At 38.3% G+C, this 19,586-nt stretch overlaps 1 protein-coding gene across 3 annotated transcripts in view; it reads left to right on the top strand.

Moving 5' to 3' along the window:
- Window positions 1-19,586, top strand: part of CARMIL1 (capping protein regulator and myosin 1 linker 1) — a 202,190-nt gene that overhangs the window by 119,726 nt on the left and 62,878 nt on the right. For all 3 annotated transcript variants that reach the window (XM_072852864.1, XM_072852865.1, XM_072852866.1), the window contains 6 exons: window positions 2,309-2,378; window positions 6,648-6,729; window positions 8,075-8,174; window positions 8,260-8,314; window positions 13,877-14,049; window positions 16,379-16,447. In XM_072852864.1, coding sequence (XP_072708965.1) covers window positions 2,309-2,378; window positions 6,648-6,729; window positions 8,075-8,174; window positions 8,260-8,314; window positions 13,877-14,049; window positions 16,379-16,447 — 549 coding nt within the window. The remainder of the gene's footprint in view (window positions 1-2,308; window positions 2,379-6,647; window positions 6,730-8,074; window positions 8,175-8,259; window positions 8,315-13,876; window positions 14,050-16,378; window positions 16,448-19,586) is intronic.

A 19,586-nucleotide genomic window follows, 5' to 3' on the forward strand; every position in this document is an offset into this window, starting at 1 on the left:
GAGAGACTTATTTGTCATTGCCAAGATTGCAGTAGCATGTGAGGGATGATTTCTAGAAGGAAAAATAAAAATGACATGCTGTATGATAATAGTACTTCTCTGGCATCTTTGATCAGTGCATGTCAAAAAGCTTTTGACAATGTCAGCCTTGGAACTGTCCTGTGACAAAGGAGAAGTTCCTGGTTTGTGTCCATGAACCAGAGGTCACAGAGTTGGATGTGTGATTCAAGATCAAGCCTGCCTACAGAAAAAAATATAGATAAAATGCAGATACCTGACACAGAGTCCCAAATTCCCCTGATTAATTGTTATTTGATTTCTTTCTTATCAACTTCCTTTAGATCAACAGTTGTGGTATGTTTAATCGCATATGCTAACTCAGTGAGTTTAAAGATATTGGTTCATCAGTGCACTCAGGGAAGGACATGAACTTGCTTGTACAGTGATGGACCTGTTTAATAAAGTCGAGCCTTTCAGGGAAGAGGTTTGCTAATAAAGCTGTACTGCAAGGATGCAACGTAGTGGGTAGGGAAAGGGTGCTTTTAGTTCTTGTACATAGTTAATATAGTTAATGTTCCATCACAGCTCACTCCTCCTCCACCCCCCCCCCTTTTTTTTTTTAACTGAGTGAAGCAGTTTATACTCTCTTTTCCTTGTTTAAGTGTATCTTGGCATTTTTGTTCAGTTACAGACATTGCCAAAACTTGTATTTTGATCTGTCGGTGCTATAACAAGACAAGTTTCTGATACACTTCTCATGCAAATGCTAATTACAAGGCCAATTCTTGCATGCTGCATGTACCACAGTTGACAAGACCTTTCCATGTATTGCCATGTGTGTAATTTAAACATAGTGGCTAAGTATAATTATAATATGTCTGCCTTCAGTGCCTTTGAACGCTGGTGACTTTTCATGACAAAAGAATTGAGAAATAATGGGGTTTTCTTAGGATGAGTTTATAGGAAAGAGGTTAGGGAAAAAAAAAAACCCTTTTTTCTTCCTGTGAAGAGAGTGCATTTGAAGCAGCACTGTGTCTCTTTTTTAATCTGCCTTTTTTTAATGGTTGCACTGTATTTTTTAGGTTGCCTCAAAATGTTTAGGAAGTTCTTTGCAAAGTTATCATCAGCTAGACTAACTTTGAATAAAAGCATGCTTGGGAAGGAAATATAGACAAGGATCATCTAAAAATTTGTAGAAACGGTTGCAGAACTTTCACATTTTTTTCAAAGTCAGCATATTAATGGATTAAGAAGTAAATAAGCACAAGATATTTGCCTTTGTTAACAGTGAAGGTCTGATTAACATTTATACCTGCAGGGCAGATATAAATAGGTTTAAATGAAAAACCTTCCTGGGACGCACACATTTTAAATATGGCTTTTACACACTATTTGCATAGCAAGTGTATAGGCAAATGGCTCAGCAAAATGGATTGGTTTTTTATCTCCATGCATCAGTAGTTTAGATTCTGTTAGCTTGCTTTTGGCTGAAATGAAGTTTGGGGAGGAAGTCCTTCTGTTTCTCTGTTCAATTACTAATTCAAAGCAGCATCTATTCTAAAGATACTCAAAGGTATACACAGATTGTGTTTGCTCCTTCTCTAAGACACATACTGTTGTGCTTTCTGATTTGATAGTATTAATACAAATGTGATATTAACACTAACTTTTATACGTGGAAACAAATTTCTGTGAGGCTTTAAAGGTGGATTTATGAAAATCAGTCATTGCTACACTTGTCTGCCATTCTGCCTAAAGACAAAGGATACCATTGTCTTGGAATATCATTTTGAAATCTGTAAATATTTATTGGGTTGCAGAAGTGGAGAATTGTGTGATACTTGAACACGATCCAGCGTTTGAGTGTTACAGGCACTGTGCCTGGCTGAAATGGCTGGCTGCAGTGCATCTTGCATATATTAAACCCCATTTTTTCCTGAATTTTTGGAAAATCAGAGAGTTAGTACGGTCGTACAACAGAACACTCCTTTTGTAATCATTTGATGCTCTTTGACAGCAAATGTTGAAGAAAATTCATCTCTGAATGTTATTAAATGTTGATATAGCATTAGCTTTACGGTTTCTTTATTAGCCTTGCATCCCAGCAGTTTTTGAAGCTGCTGGAGTGTTCTAAGAGTGGCAGGTTTGTGCTGCCATTGTCATTTAAGAAATAACTGCTCAGCTGATATGGTTTTGTTTTGAAATGGTTCTTCGCATTATAGGTGTATTGACCTGTGATCGCTATGATGATGATGTAAAGCTGCCTTTTTTTTTTTTTTTAAATGGTTCTAAAATTGATCTTTTTCAGAGCGCTTTTATTAGGCCTGGCTTGCAATCACAATCTGAAGGAGGTGTCTTTAGATCTCAGTAGCTGTGAGGTAAGGAATATTTATCAGGATGTGTTCAAAAGATGCAATGATGTGGAATTAGAGTTCCTGTGAAATCCACTGGGCAAGACATTCTTCCTCTGTAGTCCAAAGCTGTGGGAAAGGTAGAACTCAGAGAAGCAGTTATGGTAAAAATCAGCTGCTGTGTGTTACAGCATCATCCTAAATAATAAGCGCAGAGGTTCAAAGCTCCTGCAGCACCTGATTGGCAAAACCTTCCTTGCAGTGTAGCTGTTCTAGATACTGAGGCAGCGTGCTGTTTGCTGCTTGGCAGCTTCTGCTCTCTGGTGCTGTGATTACAAAGGACTCTGCAGCAGGACTTTCCAAGGTGCCCAAATTTGAATGGGTCACAGGAAGTTGCATGCCCTGCAGGCACGTCTGTGCTTTGATTGTCTTCCTTCAAAACTGGAGACATGCTTCCTCTTCTGCAGGTTTGCTTTTTAACCTTGGGAGACATTCCACTTTCCTAACCAATTCAGGCCAATAGGGAACTTTGATAAAAGTTGATTGAAGCATGCCATTAACTTAAGAGGCACTGTGCAAATGACTTTAAATATCTCAAGAATAAATAAAACCAATTGTGGCAGCTTGATTTGCTTTATCTTGTTCCTGCTTGCTTCTCTGTGCTTTGCTGTGCACTTTGTTTCTCAGGATTGTCCATACTCTTGCAGGATGATACCTGCGAGGCTACAACTTATGACAAAGATCAGCCAAGACCCTGGGGAGCTAGTGAGGCACGGTTACACAGAGAACTCTGTGGACTTTTGCCGAAAACAACAGGAACCAGCTCCGGCTCAGGCCTTCTGTAGCTGAGTGGTCACCCTTTCCTTTTTAACGTGTAAAGAAAGCCTCTCACTTGTTAGGCAGATCTTTCCAAGTCCATCACCTGACTATTAACTGTTCTGGAAGTGCCTTTCAAATGCAATGGTTTCCCTTTAAGTAGAAAACATGCAATTTGATGAACATGTTGAGGTGCAGTAATCCTTGCCTTGGGTTCGTGGTGGATTGCTTTTGGAATGTGCACAGATTTACTTCTGAAGAAAAAAACAAACCACTGTGAATGCATTTCATAGTTTGTTTTGATATCTTATACTTTTTAAAAAAAGGTATTACTTTGAAGAGCATTACATGTAAATTCCAAATAGAAAAGCTTTCAAGTCAAGTACACATGCTTCTGACTTCTGAGTAGAGAGATCAGACGGATGATAATTTTTCTTTCAGAGGGAGGAAGGAAAAGGGAGGAGTAATTAAAGTAACAAAAATGAAGTCCTGTAATCATAACCTTAAAAGAATAAATCAATAAAACACAAACATAAGTAATGAGAGTATAAATTAGCATGTAAATCAATGAGGGCTGACAGGAATGAAGATGTAAGACTTTCATTAAATAATGCCCAGGATGGGATATGGAGGAGCCCTTCGAGGGGTGATTAGCAGTATCGGACACCAAAGCACAAGTGGTCATGGCCAACTCTCATGATGGAAAGGAGGGAATCAAGCCCAACTCGCAGTGTTGCGTTCCCATAGCTGGTCCCTCCAAACTGACAGCACTTCCTTAGATCCTTCCCTTAACATTTTTTCACATCACTGAGCTTTATTCATTCTCATGTGCTTTGGAAAGAAGAAGTTCCGCTTCCACCAGCGGGGGAGTTGATGTGCCGGGAGCTGGGAGTACTCTCAGTGGGCCCAGCACCGAAGGGTCCTGCTCCACCTCTCCCTGACTCTCTGTGAGCTGGGCAGGGTAATCTGCACCCAGAAAGAGAGCCGTGGGAAGCTTGGAGCTGGTGACCTGCGCTACTCCCAGTTCCTGCAAGCACACGCTGTTAGGAGGCTATTAAGCTGATGCTTCAGCTTTGCCCTCCTCTTTCCTACATCAGGCAAGCTGTAGTCAACTATGGAAGGATAAATCTCACTGTTCCTTCCCTCTCTCACCACTTTTCATTTGCTCCCATAATTTTCTGGTATATTAACTCCAAGCTTAATCATTTTATATTGCTTGTTTGTTTGTTTTTTATTATTTTTACTATGAAAATTACATTTTTATTTCTACCTGCTCAGCACTGATGTATTTCACTCTTTTCCCTTCTGCTTCCCTTAGCTTGGTCACTGTGTAAGTACCCTCCATGCTTTACCTTAATTGTTAAATCAGTAAGCAGCTTTGTTTGCCCTTCCCATGTTGGTACCTCGTAGTTTTGAACATGCTTGGCATTTTTAATTGTTGAAGGGTTGTTCTTCATTTTCTGAATAAGAGCTTGTATTTGTAGTCTCAGAAGTACATCTTATAGGAGATGTTGCAGAGGGTTTTTTCTTTTTTCAGTATCACAGTCCACGTTGATGAATAGCCCTTCAATTAATCTCTGCTTATATATATATATAATATATATTATATAAAATATAATATATATATTATATATATATATATAAATTGTCCACTTCAACCCTCAAAGTATATATAGCATGAACATTTGGGTTCTTTTGTGAGTATAATTTTAGTATATAGAACTTTTACCATACCAACAACCAATCCAAGACCGCATATAATCTGCCAGTTCCATAGAGTCTGCAATAATAGATGTGACAGTGTCAAATGGTTGTCTTGTGGTGGGCCACGCTGACAAAGCGGAACAGAGCAAAACTGAATGATTTTGGCATTCATACAGCAAATACTACAAATGCTCTTACAAAAATAAAGTTGAGTTAAAATTGCACCACTTCTGGCCCAAATACAGACTTTAATCTGACCACTTCTTGAGAGGATAGGGTGAAGGATAGGCAGGCTTTGTTTTATGCAGAAGAGGAAAGGTGCCTTACATCCTGTATCTCTTACACTTCTAGATGTGACTTATGATTTAGATGTTGTCTTTGACCACCACTGATCTTTAAATGCTCAGGCCAAGTTGTTGAGCTGCTTGTTAACCCGTCACATATCTCAAACTTTCTAAAAAGTGCCAAATCAAGCCTTTGTTGAAAAATACTTCTGAAGGCATTTGTGGTTCCTTAATTATAGCGTGGATAAAAGAGACTATTCATAGAAATATCAGCAGGTTGATTCAGGATATTTAGCTAAGTAAGTTGACTAAGTAAAATATTACTAATTTTTTATGCACAGGAGGTGAAAAGGCTATTTCATGTTTGAAAAAGCTTTCCGTTTTTTTGAAGCAAGGAAAGTGAAAATGGAAAATGCAAAAATAGAATTGCAAAAATATGAAGCTGAAAATCCAAAAATAGAAGTGTAGAACTTTCCCCTTTTTTGCTTAAGTCTTTTTCTGGGGGATGTTCACAAAGTGAAATGCACTTACATAGTTTGCATAGCTGCAAGAAATAAGAAAATGCTTTTGCTTCTTTGGAAAAAAAATATTTTGTGTTGTTTAATTCAGTAGCATTAGTAAATAAATGTGTAAGCTTTAATAACTTTGATTCTTAATGTTGATGTTTTCCCCTAGGCCATTTAATTGGGTTTTTTTCATTAAATCCTGACAATTCTTTTATATTCATTTAGTATTTCAGATTAATAATATCATAATTAATACTTTACAGCTAGGCATTTTTGTTATTGTTGCTGTTTCTCTCTTTTATGCCTATTTTAAAATTAATAATAAGATAGATTACTGATTTCTCTTGCTTATGGTCTTTTGTGGCCATTTTACAATTGGATTATTTAAATTTTCTTTTCAGTGACAGGGAAAAGTAATTTCATTGGGGTTTGGTTTTTGTTTTTTGTTTTTTTCCTCTTTTTTTTTTTTTAAATTTGCTACTCATCTTTGGTCTGAGCACCCTAGCATTGTGCTAAGAGCTGAGAGAAGATGCTCGCTATAAGCCTTGACTGTAGTGGAATTCAAGGGTGATAGTGCTGCATGCTTATAGGCTGGGCTAAGTTTATTTTTTTTTTCTCATGTTGGAAATGTCCTGGCCCTTTCATGTGGAGAACCTGCACCAAAGTCCTGCAGTCACTGCCTGGCACAAGTGCTAAAGGATTCATTGTGTCTGCACCATTTAAATCTTTCCCTGATTTAACTGCTCAGCAGTAGTTTTAAGAGAAAGGAGAGTCCCTTTTCTCATTTATATGCAAATAGTGAGAGCGAGGGATGAGGATAGTAGGAATGTGTGCACAGGCTGTCATGCTGATGTCTGTAACTTCTTCTGTTGCTGTTGTTTATGGCGCTGGTAGTGCCTTTGTATTCACAAAGCTCCTACCACTGTTTTCTCTGTGATCTTGAAACCATAACTAGTTTGCAAAAATGGATGATGTTTTGTCTCTAGTTAAGATCGGGAGGTGCACAAGTCTTGGAAGGATGCATAGCAGAAATACACAATATCACCAGCCTAGATATTTCAGACAATGGTAAGTACACAGAACAGGAATGGAGGGTCATGCAAGTCCAGAACCTGAGAAATGCTTTTTCTTTCAGCTCACAGTGTAATCAAGGATGGTCACTCTTGCTTTATGATTATTGGCCATATTGGTTATGGAAATGTCTCAGACCAGGAACTCTTATTGCTATGAAGTATATAAGAAATGTTTATAGACTAACTGTAACCTCAGAAGTTTATGTTGTATGAGATAAATGTAACACAGCAGAATAAACTGATGGCAGCATCATATTAGATGTAGAGGAAAGTGGGCTTAGCTACAAGAGGATGAGAAGCTAAATGAGAAATGAAAGTGTAGTGAAAGAAGAAAGGGAAAGGCCAGATACAGAATGAAGCAGAGGTCGTGATACTGCAGAAGCAAGAGAGGGAAATTTGGAGCAAACGGTCAACCAGCTTCAGGTGAGAGAAGGCCTGTTTGAGTCTTTGGAAAAGTCTTGGACTATTTGGAGGCTCTGTGCATCCTAGCTGGGAATACCAGCTGGCTTCTCATCTTGCAAACTCAAATTGTAGATGTATGAAATGGAAGAATTCACCTGCTGTGTTTGCCCCTCTGACAGCCAAATGTGGAAGTATTTCAGAAAGAGATTCCCAGTACTGTAGAAAGCCCAAGAAAGGTAGGATGGATTGGCAAGTGGAAAGCTTTGGGAGCTACTGGCTCAGCCCAATTATGTAAACAGATTTATTGTTATAAATAGAGAAATATATTTGACATCTAAATTACCCTGCAGATCTGGATCTTAAGTCATTGTAATCTAACTAATGGACTCTTCAAATACACCACTAGTTTGGGGATATAATACTACAGTAAGTTATTTTTCATACTCAAGAGCAGAATAAAATTTGGCTTGTTTTTCAGGTCATTTTATTCATAGCCTGTTATGTTAGCCTTTTTGCACTTGAAGGCTTTGAGACCTTTTTGGTACACAGCTCTACTAAGACTAAATAGCAATTAGTGTGGTCTCAAAATTCTCAAAGGAACTTTAAACTCTGCCTGACAATGTGAGGAACTACCCTTGGGTGATGGGACTATGGATAAGGGACTACATTTCTCTTCTGTGTTTCTGAGAGGTGCCTTCAATGGCTGATTAGGATGGAGATTAAAGGGCTCATTTTAGAGAAAGCATTTATTATCATAGAAAAACAGAGGCAAAAAAAGAAAAAGATTTAAAAATAGAAGAATTGAAATTTTTCTAGAGCTCTTGGAAATTAGTACACTGATATAGTTACTTGAATGAATATAGCATTAATAATTGGACCCTGTCTGGTTCTTTTGTGAAAATGTGTTTTAATTCTTAATCTAATCTGATTCTTTACAGGCCTAGAATCTGACCTCTCAACCCTTGTAGTCTGGCTTAGTAAAAACCGATCGATAAGACACTTGGCATTAGGCAAAAACTTTAACAACATGAAATCCAAGTAAGGCTTTTCTTTCTTTTAAATAACGAGAATGGATGAGGAGAAGCTGCTGATTTCATCGTCTTCCTAACTTTTCTTCCCTCAGAAATCTCACTCCAGTACTTGATAATTTAGTTCAGATGATTCAAGACGAGGATTCAGTGAGTATCTTTCTGCCTACTATCATCATGTGTATTTGTACCCTCACAGCCTATTTCTGATAATTTTCTTCACTGTGTTAATTTGCTACATAAGATGTGATCATGGTCCTGCACAGACACATCCAACATTTTGGTTTTTATTTTCTCAAATAGTATTTTGGATTATGTGTAGCATGTAGGTAAATGTTCTTAGGATAGCCTTAGGATCTGTGCTTGTTGAAATACATTCATTCTAAATAGTTGGATGTACTTAACCTAGTTGCTTTAGGTCTAAATTATACAGCCCTGTAGGCACAAGTTTTCAAAACTTTTGTGTCCTGGTAGGAGATTACAATGGTAGTGTTCTCTGGGTGGTGATACTCCTTCAATAACAGAATTTATTTTTCATTTTTTTAATTAATAGAATGCACTATTTCCTGATAGCTGTTCTTGGGTATTAGCATTTTTTTGCTTGACAAAATGCAAAGTCACTGCAGTGATCTCCCAGACCTCCTTTCTCCTTCAAAAGATGCAAATAAACTGTTCACTATGCTGTTCTTTACTTCTCCTAGTACATTAATCACAGGAGCAATTTCATAAAACCCTGTCAGAGTGCCTTGCCTGAGATCCTTGCCCACTTTCTTCATTTCTACCCTCTCTCCTGATTCTGAAAGACTTTTGTGGTTGGGTGTGTGTTCTTGCCTTACTTGGCATCTGAGTTTTGGCTATAAGGGAATCTTAAGATGTTCTGTTACTCTCATGCTTGTCAATCTTTATTCATCTTAGTCCTTTCTTTCTCTGTCATTCCCCATACAAGTAACAAGCAAGCTCTGCTTTCCTCATTCTCCAGAAATAGCTGACTGTAGACTTCAGTTATCTAAACACCTACTATTCCTGTTGTCTTTATTGTCTCACCTCCAAGTTCATGGTCTCCACACTAACTGCTTTCTTATTTTCTCCTTCCATCTGTGTCTGCACCCTGCAATTCAGTGGAGCAGTTTTTACCAGGGTTTCCGATGTCTCCTTCCATACAAGGTCATTAGGCCCATATTTTGTGTTCATCTTTTCTTACTGCTTAGTTGTATTTGAAGTGATTCGTTAAACTATTCCTCTCTCGTCTCTGTGTCCTCTTAACTGGTATTAGTGGTACTGTTTTTTTCTTGATTCTTTGCTTACCTCCTCACCTTATTCTTTAAAACATGGGATGTTAGTGTGACACAGTGAAGTGCTGCGTATGGATACCAGAGCTGATTATAATTGAGTTAGTAGCTGTAATGAAAGCAGTAAGTCCTTGTTTGCACAAATCAGACGGAGCATCGTGCTAAGTGTATTGGTAGATTGCTGTATTACTTCTTGTACCAAACTAGCCTTTTCATTTTGCGGTGTGTGTGACCACTCCTCCTACTCTGTCTCTAAAGGAAATAGTGCAGGGCTGTCTTCCCTTTCCCTCCTTTTCCTGTTGATGCTGTACTGAGGGGTGGTATCATTTCATCAGATAGCACCTCCTTCTTCTCTTTGGACATTTGTCTCTGTCCTGCCCTGTATCTCATGCTTCATCTTTCACAGCTATCCTGAAGACTCTTAAGTCAACCAGATTAATCACAAGCAAATGTAATTTGGTATGTTTTTTTCTCAATTTCTTTCGTTCTTTTGCTCTGTTGCAGGTGAACATTTCTTCCCACTCGGGCCATATCCTAAAACACCTCTTCAACACACTCTGTGTGTCCTTTCAGTATCCAAACCATCTTCTGAAACATCCGGTTGGGGTTTTTTTGTCAATTTATATGACTATCCTGTCCATATTATCTGTTCGCAAGGATAAAAATTCCAACTTTCACCTTATTGTCTCTATTAAGTGTTAACAACCTTCTGTTTATCTTTCCTGGCTTCTGTTTTTGAAGCTTCCAGAACAGAGAAAATGTAGCTGCTAAATTTTGGATGTATCTTCGCACAGCTCTCCCTCCCTTGCATCATCAGCTTCAACTTCTCATGCTCCTTTTTTCAGCCCATAGGCAATGTCAGCCATCGTTCCACTTTCAGCTTTTGCCATAATCCAGTGGTCAGATGTGCTCCTGTAATTCTTACTCACCATGTCTTTCCTGAGCTAACCTACAGAACACGCTCTGTAGTCTCATCCTGTTTTCAAACAGTATTAAAATGAAGTAATCCACCAAAAAGTTATTTTATTAGGTACTTAAAATAACTCTCTCCCCTTCATGTCATGCATTAACCTTTGGGATACAGCATGTGATCCTGTTGGTGTTAACCTGTCTTTTCTCTCCCCATGTTCTTTTCTCTTGTTAATCCTCTTCAGTGAAGGAATCTTGTTTGTTTCTGTTTCATCAGGTGCTAAAATTAATCTGAAGAGTTGAGGACATAGCACCATGTCCTCAAAGCATGTGTTGCAGATAGCTAGATGGTCCTCGTTCTACCTTGAGATAGTACAATGCTTAGAAAATTATTTTAAGTTTCTAGTTATTTTGGTTTGGTTTTGAATCCTAAATGGGGCGGTCCTTGTTCCGCCACGCATTTACTGCCACAGGACATTAAAAAGTAAGGGTAGAATTGGCGAGACCAGGGTATGATGTTGCCCAAAGCATATTGCTTGATCAGTATTGCCTGTAGGCTGGTACAGTTTGGGGACCGTGCATTATCTCTGTGGAAAGCTGAAGCAAGAGGCTTTAATCTAAAATAGTCATCTGCCAAATGCTTCTTCATGTGTTTATACACACTTTAAATAGATCTGTTGCTGTGTTAATATAAGCCATGAGTAAAATGATTTAAGGAATCAATAGCTTGGTTTTATGACTGTAAAAATACAGCTAGACGCAAATGTGATTCTACAATGTAAAAGCAGTAACAGTAACCTAAACAGCAAAATTTCCCAGGTGTTTAATATGGACAAGAATGTAATATTTAGTTTTGTTTTGGTTTGGCTTTTTCTCTTTTTAAGTAGATGCTGTACTGTGCAGGCTATAATAATGTATTCTTATTAGTATTGCAGGAAGTGTCTGAAGCTGTATGCTTACTGTGACATTTCGTTTCTTCTTGCAAAAATAGATGTTACACTGCAGGTACAGTGTACCATTACTCAGAGTGGTAGTCAGTCCTGCATAGGTGCAGAGAGTTACTCCAGCACTGAGTGTCTTTAGTTCTTAGTTCAGTGTTTGTTGCAGAATTGGCCTTTTGGGGGTTTTTACAGCATTTTTGTTCATAGGAGAAAAAATTTAGCTTGATTTAATTATTAAATGTTTTCCAGCAGGAGCATGACAAAATCAATGAATACAATAATACAATTTCTAATTCTATTGTTTACTTTAAGAATTCCTCTTCCTTGATGTGATTGTGTTAAGACATCTTCACTGTATTGGCAAAGTATCTGTTTTCTGCAGCAGGGGCACTGAAGTGCTTGTCAGACTTCTATTTTCTCAATATCCAGCTAAAACTATTAAGTCGTTAAAAGACGTAAATGTTTGTAGGCTATGTAGAGTATTGCCCCTGTTTGTGGGGGATTTGGTTTTGGTGGAGTTTGTTGTTGTTTCTTTTTTTTTTTTTTAATGTAACGGTCAGATAATTTAATGAATATTTAGCAGCCTGTACATTTAATCCTACAGAGTTATATTCTGATGTAGTTTGCATGCAGGGCACCAAGTGAATCCAGAGGTTTTTGCTTCTTGCTCATTGGGTAAATGATAAGGGTAGCTGTGCAATAAAACTAGCAGTTCATCCACTTCTAAGACACTGCTAATACAGTAGGTGCTTTACTGTGCTATATGCATATTTCATATGTAGTAGTAACGATGTATAGGTGTCAATCCTTGCAGAACACAGTGCAGAAGCATTTTCAATCATATACTGTTTTGTCAGAGTATTGGAATGCAAGAGGTGAGAAATCCTTTCCTGGGAGGATATTTGAGGTTTAGAAAAATTGGTATGTGGGAGGGAGCACTTCCAGCTAAGTTACTCAAATGACCCTTTCTAAAGTGACACATGAGAAACAGAAGAAACTTCACTTTCACAAGCTTATTGGGGATTTCTGTTGAAGTGCTGCGTGATGCTGCTTTTCTACGAATCTGTCGCAGGAGGTCTTCTCAAACTTGTGCCAAGAGCTCTAAATGCCATTCTAATGCGATGCTAATATTCTTTAGGGTACATTATGTAATAAAACGGGGAAACACAGACAGATTAAGGACATTAACATGGTAATTTAATAACTTCCATTTAAAATAAAACCAGCATGTGGCTTGTGTTACTGTTAGACTTTTTAATTATAAACCTGCTGTGCCTCCAAATTTTTATGCATTTCCTCATTTATAAGTGCATTTCTTACTGTTGCAAGCTTTTCGGTTATCACTGTAATCCAGTGGTGTCTGGAGGCTAGAGTCCCAATGTATAGCGGGTACCATGCAAGCATCTTGGACCCTGGAAGGTGTGCACAGTTCAGTTGGTTTATTTATATTAATGTAAGCTTTAGGCATCTAATGTAGGTGCCATGGTTCACCCTTACGAGATGTTGATTTTCCCATACTGGCAATTTGGAAATTTTAGGCTCCTAAAATTCATCCTCCAATACATGCCTAAGTGGGTGTATAATGACAATACACTTCTCTGTATGAACTCACATTTGAGCAAGGGAAATGTTTTGTGGAGTTCTCGTACATCAGCAAAGACAAATTACAATTTTAACAGCTGTAATACCTCTGCAAGGCATGGTGATGGATAGACTGTAGTTCTTGAGCTCCTGCCGTTGAGTGTTGGGACACTGAGAATGGAGGGAATACAGGTATTTTTAAAAGAAGTTTTTTTAAGGCTTAGAGTGTGACTTGCAGGAACCCAATAAAGTAGTTTCAGCTTAACATAGTATATTAAAAAAAAAAGTTATATAAAGATATTGCAATCACAGGTGTCAGAACACCGCAGTAAATAATATCCATTGACGCTCATTTTAATAGATACTCTTCTTACTGTTTTTAATTTCAGACCTGCTACGGTTTTCTGTCTCTTTCCTCCCAAATGTCTGTGCCCTTAGTTGAAAGAACAGATATGCAAAATCACTCCTAAAGTTGAAGTAACAATAATAAAACAGTTTGAAGGAATTGTTTTTGTTTTAACAGTCTCAGATCCTAATTTGCCCTTGGATAAAGCTCTCTATCTGAGGGAGAGGAGGGGAGTGCTAGACGTTTTTATTTCTCACTGACAGGGAAGCATGCTGGTTGAGCAAAACCCACTGAACTCTAGAGGTTGTCTTGCGAAGCTGGTTGTTGCTATCTTGCCTCTTTTCAGGTTCCCGCTGTATTCTGTACTTAATAGGCCACAGGAAACTGGAGGCACTGTCACTTAAAAATGGGGTTTTTTTCAGGGTGTTGCAACTTAATCTGTATGTATGTGTTTGACACCTGTGCTGTAAGTTGTTGACTCCCAATTTATCATGTGTTGTAGGATTTGCAGCAAACACAGAAATAACTCTTTGATGCTTACTGCTGTCTCCAAGAGTTTGGGGAACTTGTAACTTCTTTTGGTTGATGTTTGAGGAATGAGCGCATTATTAGTTGCTGTTATCAGTGCCTTTTCTGTGCTCCACAGCCTCTGCAGTCATTGTCCCTCGCAGATTCCAAGCTGAAGACTGAGGTCACCATCATTATTAATGCCTTGGGCAGCAATACTTCTCTTACAAAAGTGGATATTAGTGGAAATGCCATGGGAGATATGGGAGCAAAGATGCTGGCAAAAGCCCTACAGATAAACACCAAACTCAGGTAAAGGAAGCGTATTTGCAGTAAAAGATACAATGGCTTAATAATACTGAAGTTGTTGGCTTATTCTCAAGCTGTTTCTCTTAGAACCCTTCTAGGTATAGCCACTTTATAGTGTCTCCATTTGGAAAGATTCTCATCCTTTTTTCTTAAAAAAAAAACCCACAAACCCAAACAAACAAACAAGACAAGCAAATTGTCTCTGCAAAAATATTTCCATAACTGAAACTGGAGAAAATTACATTTTCTAAATTTAAACAGAAAGACCTCTTGTTGGAACAAGAGAGCTCTAGATTTCCTAGAATCATAGAAAAAAACCTACCTTGTTATAGAGCTCTGGATGTCATCTAATCCAATGTCCTTCTCAAAGCAGGGCCAACTTTGAAGCTACACAAGGTTGCTCAGGGGCTTGTCCAGGCATGTTTTGAAGATCTCCAAATACAGGGATTCCACAGTGTCTCTGGGAACCCTGTTCCAGTGCTTAGCCACTCTCTTCTGTTCTGCCCTCTCTTTTCTGGAAGCCTTCCCAGCAGAGAAAATTCTGGTACTTGGGTGGGAAACTAAAGTAAATTATTTTTTGTCTTCTGGAGATCACTTTGTAGATAAGATCATGTGGAATTCAGAATGGGTAGCAGCATGGACCATCCCTCCTTCCCCTCTCCCCTGCCTACGGTACTGATGGATCTTGGCATCTCTTCTCTGCAACTTCATCCGCCTGACAACTTCACTGCTTTTTAGCACATGTCTGGCACTGATGGTTTGAGAGTATCGCTTTTTTTCTATCCAGCATGTGATTAGCAAACAGTAAAACCTTCAATCAGCATGAATCTGGATGAAGACCTCTAAATATGTCACCATCATCAGGAAAGCTAAACCTCACTCCTCCTCTTGTCAGACTGTGCAGATGAACCTTCCTCAGCGTATTATCTGTGTGAAGAGACCACTTTGTTCTTGGTCTCCAATTTCTCATCCTGGAGGATAAGAAATTCCCCAGAACAGTCCTGGCTATTTTGTTCAGAAGCAGGAATCCTGGTCTTTGCGTTGCTATGTCCAAACTGAGTATTGAAAATGTCAAGAAAACACTGGAGAGGTGGCTTAGGTTTATTGAATGTATTAACCTGAAATGACCACAGTATCTGAAGAAATAAAGCCTTGATGGCTTTCAGGATGGCAGACTGAAATGTTCCACAGTACACTGAATGTAACAGTTGACATAAAGTCACCACAGTCTGTGGTGTGATTACAAACTGAGTAATGCAATGGTAACTGGCTCTGCTTAAAATGTTATAAAATCACATCCGAGCAGACATAAAAACATACTTTCCAATGACAAAAATATCCAAGATTTGACCGTAAGCATATCTGATCGTTGCAGAGTGGGTGTAGAATCTCTCTTCCTCTCTTCCTTACCTCCATCTTGCCATTGAAAAAAACAAAGGGGTAATTCTGTAACAGCAGAATGGTGTCAATACCTGTGAAACCTTGCCATCTATCTTTTTTTTTCTTTAACACCAGAAATCTTCGTTTGTTTTTGTGCCTTTTTTTTTAAGAACAGCTTCAACTAGTGCTCTTGCATAAGCAAGATTTATCCGCTTGACTGTCTCTTCTGACTGCTAATGAGATCTTTGAACATGTGTTCGCAAAATTGCCAGGCAGTCTGCTTGGGTGGTCTGAACTGGGGGATGAGGGGGAAGGCTTGATCACTCTTATCACTATTGTGTATTCAAAAGAGCTGCAATTTATGCACCTAACCTAATGGCTTATGCTGGCAGCTAGTTATGTTGCACATGGTATCATAGGAACTGTGTGATGAGCTAGCACAGGACTGAATATACAATAACCTGCAAATTTTGACACCAATCAGCATGAATTTTTTAAATACCTTTTTCTATAACTGTAGTCATATAGCCTATGTAGGACAGAGATTGATCACTTACTGCAATTTTCTTGTCTTTCAGTGTGGGCTTGCAAAGCAGACATTTGAACTTTATTTTTTATGCTATTCCTGGAAAAAGCAGGAAATTTTATCTCCAAATCTTTCTAACAACTGCATTTTAGAAAAGTTATGTTTTTATGTTAGTGGTGGAAAACATAGTACAGAGTCCTCTTTAAAGAAAGGGAAACTGAATTTTGTAGTATCTTTGTCCCTAACTTCTGCCACTTCAAGGTTTTAGCATATAACTAAAGACAGGTTTTTAAAATGTTGCCTTCCACTGTACAATTTTGAACATAAAGCGCTGTGTTATTTTGATATGCAAAGTTTCAGTACAGATTTATTTGGTGGTTCTTGTTCAACTTTTTTTTTTCCTTTCTTCTCCCTCCCACCTCTCAGAACTGTAATATGGGACAAGAATAACATCACTGCGCAGGGCTTCCAGGACATAGCTGTGGCACTGGAAAAGTAAGTTCTGAAGCAACTGAATGACTGATGAAGAGGCTGGAGACTTATATCCTGAATGATCTGAGCAGCTGCAGTTGTCACCGCAGTCAATATGATTTAAAGATGCTGAGCGCTCTCAATTTTAAGCATCAGGGTGCTTCATGTAAAGGAAAATGTATTACTTCACATCCTTCAAAAGGATGGGAAAAGGCTCTGTGGCTCTTTCATCCATACTCTGCTATCAGCATTAAGGCCACTGAGTTCTGCTGTTAGCATTAAAATTCTGAATTTGAGAATGTTTTCCCTTTTCTTCATTCTGTTGTGTTGATAGCATGCAGAAATTCTATTCTAGTCAGTGAATGAAGCTGTATATAATAACAGAAAATTACTGAAGCATGCCTTTGTGGTCTGACTTTTTTTTCTTTCCTCCAGCAAGCTGAAACTAGTAGTGATGATCTCAGGAACTGCAGTTGTTGTTCGTAATCGCTGTGGTCTGGGTCATTTTGCTTCCCTGAGCTTAGTCAGAGTTGCAGCCGTTACCAGTGATAGATGCTAAATGGCTTTCATCTCTCTCCATCTCCATCACATTTCTTTATGCGTTATTATTACTTTTCTTAAGAGGGAAAAATTACAGATTTAAATTAAGCAGCAGTTGCAGTTGTTTCATGTCATTAAATCCCTCAGAGAGGAACAAAGGCTCTCTTTAGAAGGTGAAGGTAACGTACAATTGCTAGTTTCTAGACAAGATGTCTTGCAAAACTGTATAACGACTTAGGGGAGCATCTTAAACCTCAGAGGGGTCATGAGGCTAGAGCTTATAAAGTTACTTGTTTTATGAAACTGTGGTAGTTTATATACTTGGTTTCAAAATTAATTCAGTTGCACTGATGGGGGAAATTATATAAATGATGTATAATTAAGCAAATCATCTTGGAGTGATTCCATTGATAGTAGTGAATAATAATTTGCAAAGGTTATTTGTCAGCTTGCAGACATTTCTCTTTTAGAGAGCAATAGCATGTACATTTATGAGGAAGACTGGTAGAAAAGAAAATATGCTTATTTTCTGGTTAGCATCAACTTTACTTTTCTGTTCTGAAGTGCTTGGATAAGTAAAAAGAAAGGAGGGGGAAATCCTAAGGCAAAAGCAAATCATCTCAGCAGAAAAAAAAGAAATGCTACAGATAATTGTGTGACATTGCACTTTGTTGAGGCAACATCTCCTTTATTTAGCGTGGAAGCTGAGGTCATGTTATGTCTCCTCTAACATTTAAAAATTGTTAAAACCATTGATAATATCACAAACTAAGCCACAGGCAACAAAGGTTTAAACTTGCAAGAGACGGACTGTCAATATTGGCTGAAAACAATTAGCCTTTAAACAATCCATCTTGAAGACATATTGAGAACATCCTGCACCATATGTTTCCTAAAAATACATGAAACCATCAATATTCTGTAGGAAAGGATTGTTGCTCAAAATGGAATTAAATATACTGAAGATGCTTTGGGGGTATGTGTGTCGTGTGTATTGTTTTGATTTTGTTCTTAAGAAAAATAGTCATATAGTAAACCACAAAAAAGAAGGTGGCTAGGCTTTCATAGGATGAGGAGGAGGCTGAGGAGAGAATTGGGAGGGATTGTAACAGACTTTAAAACAGGCTGAAGTGATCTGAAGATTGTTTTTTCCCCTCCTCCCAGCTTTTCTTTATCTGCTTAAAGTTGTGTGAAAAGGTTGTTCCAGCAAGGGAATTCCAGGAGCTTGGCTGTTGGCAGAGTTGCCCCAAGGGTGTCCCAGCCAGCCGACGTGAGATGCTAAGAGGATCTTCTGTAGAGTCCAGTACAGGTGTCAGTTCAGGAGAACACTTGAGAACAGTGGGCATCCTGTTCAGCCTGACCATTAAACAGGGTTTTGTATCTCAGTAATTTTGATATGAAAGTAAGCATGTGATTATGTGCTTTGGGGCCTAGAGCCCACTCTCTATTGTAGAACTGTACGGTATTGCCCCATATTAATTTCTAGAACATTTTTTTTTTTCTGTATGGACAGACTGAAGAAATAGTGCAGGTTCTAAAATCTGGTGGGAAATACTGGGATTTGTTAGAGACATTTGCAGTGACACGAAATTCACAGACCCAAGCCTGCAAAACAGATTATCTTATTCCTGGTTTTAAACAAAACAGCCAGTAAAATAATCGCTCTGCAGCAGAGAGTTAATGTCATGAATGGAGCAGAAGTTGCTACAAGGGAAATAACACATGATGAAATGTAGGGCTGTTGTCACACATACTGTATGTAGGAGAGACAGAAGGTTTTTGAGACATCCTTTCCAGTCTCTGAGCACCTCTCTGAAATTTAACATCCTTTAAATACAGGTATTTTGCTGAGAGTATTAATGTGTTATGAAATTACTGGATTATTGAGTTGGTAATGTACTCTGTTACAAGAGACAAGTGGAGTCTTCTTTTATTAAAAAGAATTCTTCTTTTATTAAAAAAGAAGAATGGAGGAATACTTTAGACTTCAAAGGGAACAGAGAAAAATTAAGTGTGAAGATGAATGTTGCTCTGATGATCGAAGTTGAAAAGAGAGCTTTAAATTCTTGATTTTTTTGCCCCTAAGAGCTAGTTAATTCTTAGATGAAGATAAAATAGCATTCCGATACAATGCTCTGTCTGGAAGGAAACCAAGTACAGAGTATTCCTTAGGGTAGTGGTCTTCTAAAGTTCTGCCTCTGTGACTGTGTGTCCGTGAAATCTCCTTGCCTTTCATTTTGCCCCCTTCCTCTGGGTATGTGAGGGAGGGTGCACTAAGCCTTTGACTAAATTGAATTTAGCATATAATTACTAGCATGAGAGGTGGCAATTATAGATTTCAATGAATGTGATGTTTTAAATGTCAAACAGCTGCAGAGATCCTTGGAAATCTACCTTTGTTTCTTTTTAACTAAATAAATAACCCACCTGCCAGGAGGTAGTCAGGCAATCAGCAAGTTCTGTAATTATTATCTGTCCTTGAGCTCGGTATCTTTCACATTTAAAAATTGTCCCCATGCTGGTGGACAGCCAATTATTCGCTGTTTAGTATTACATGAGGAAACATAACAGGGCCTGTATAGTAGGCACAGTACTCTTGAAGGATAAGACAACTAGAAACAAA

This window comes from Ciconia boyciana, chromosome 2 (genome assembly GCF_034638445.1).
Source record: "Ciconia boyciana chromosome 2, ASM3463844v1, whole genome shotgun sequence".
Lineage (NCBI taxonomy): Eukaryota > Metazoa > Chordata > Aves > Ciconiiformes > Ciconiidae > Ciconia > Ciconia boyciana.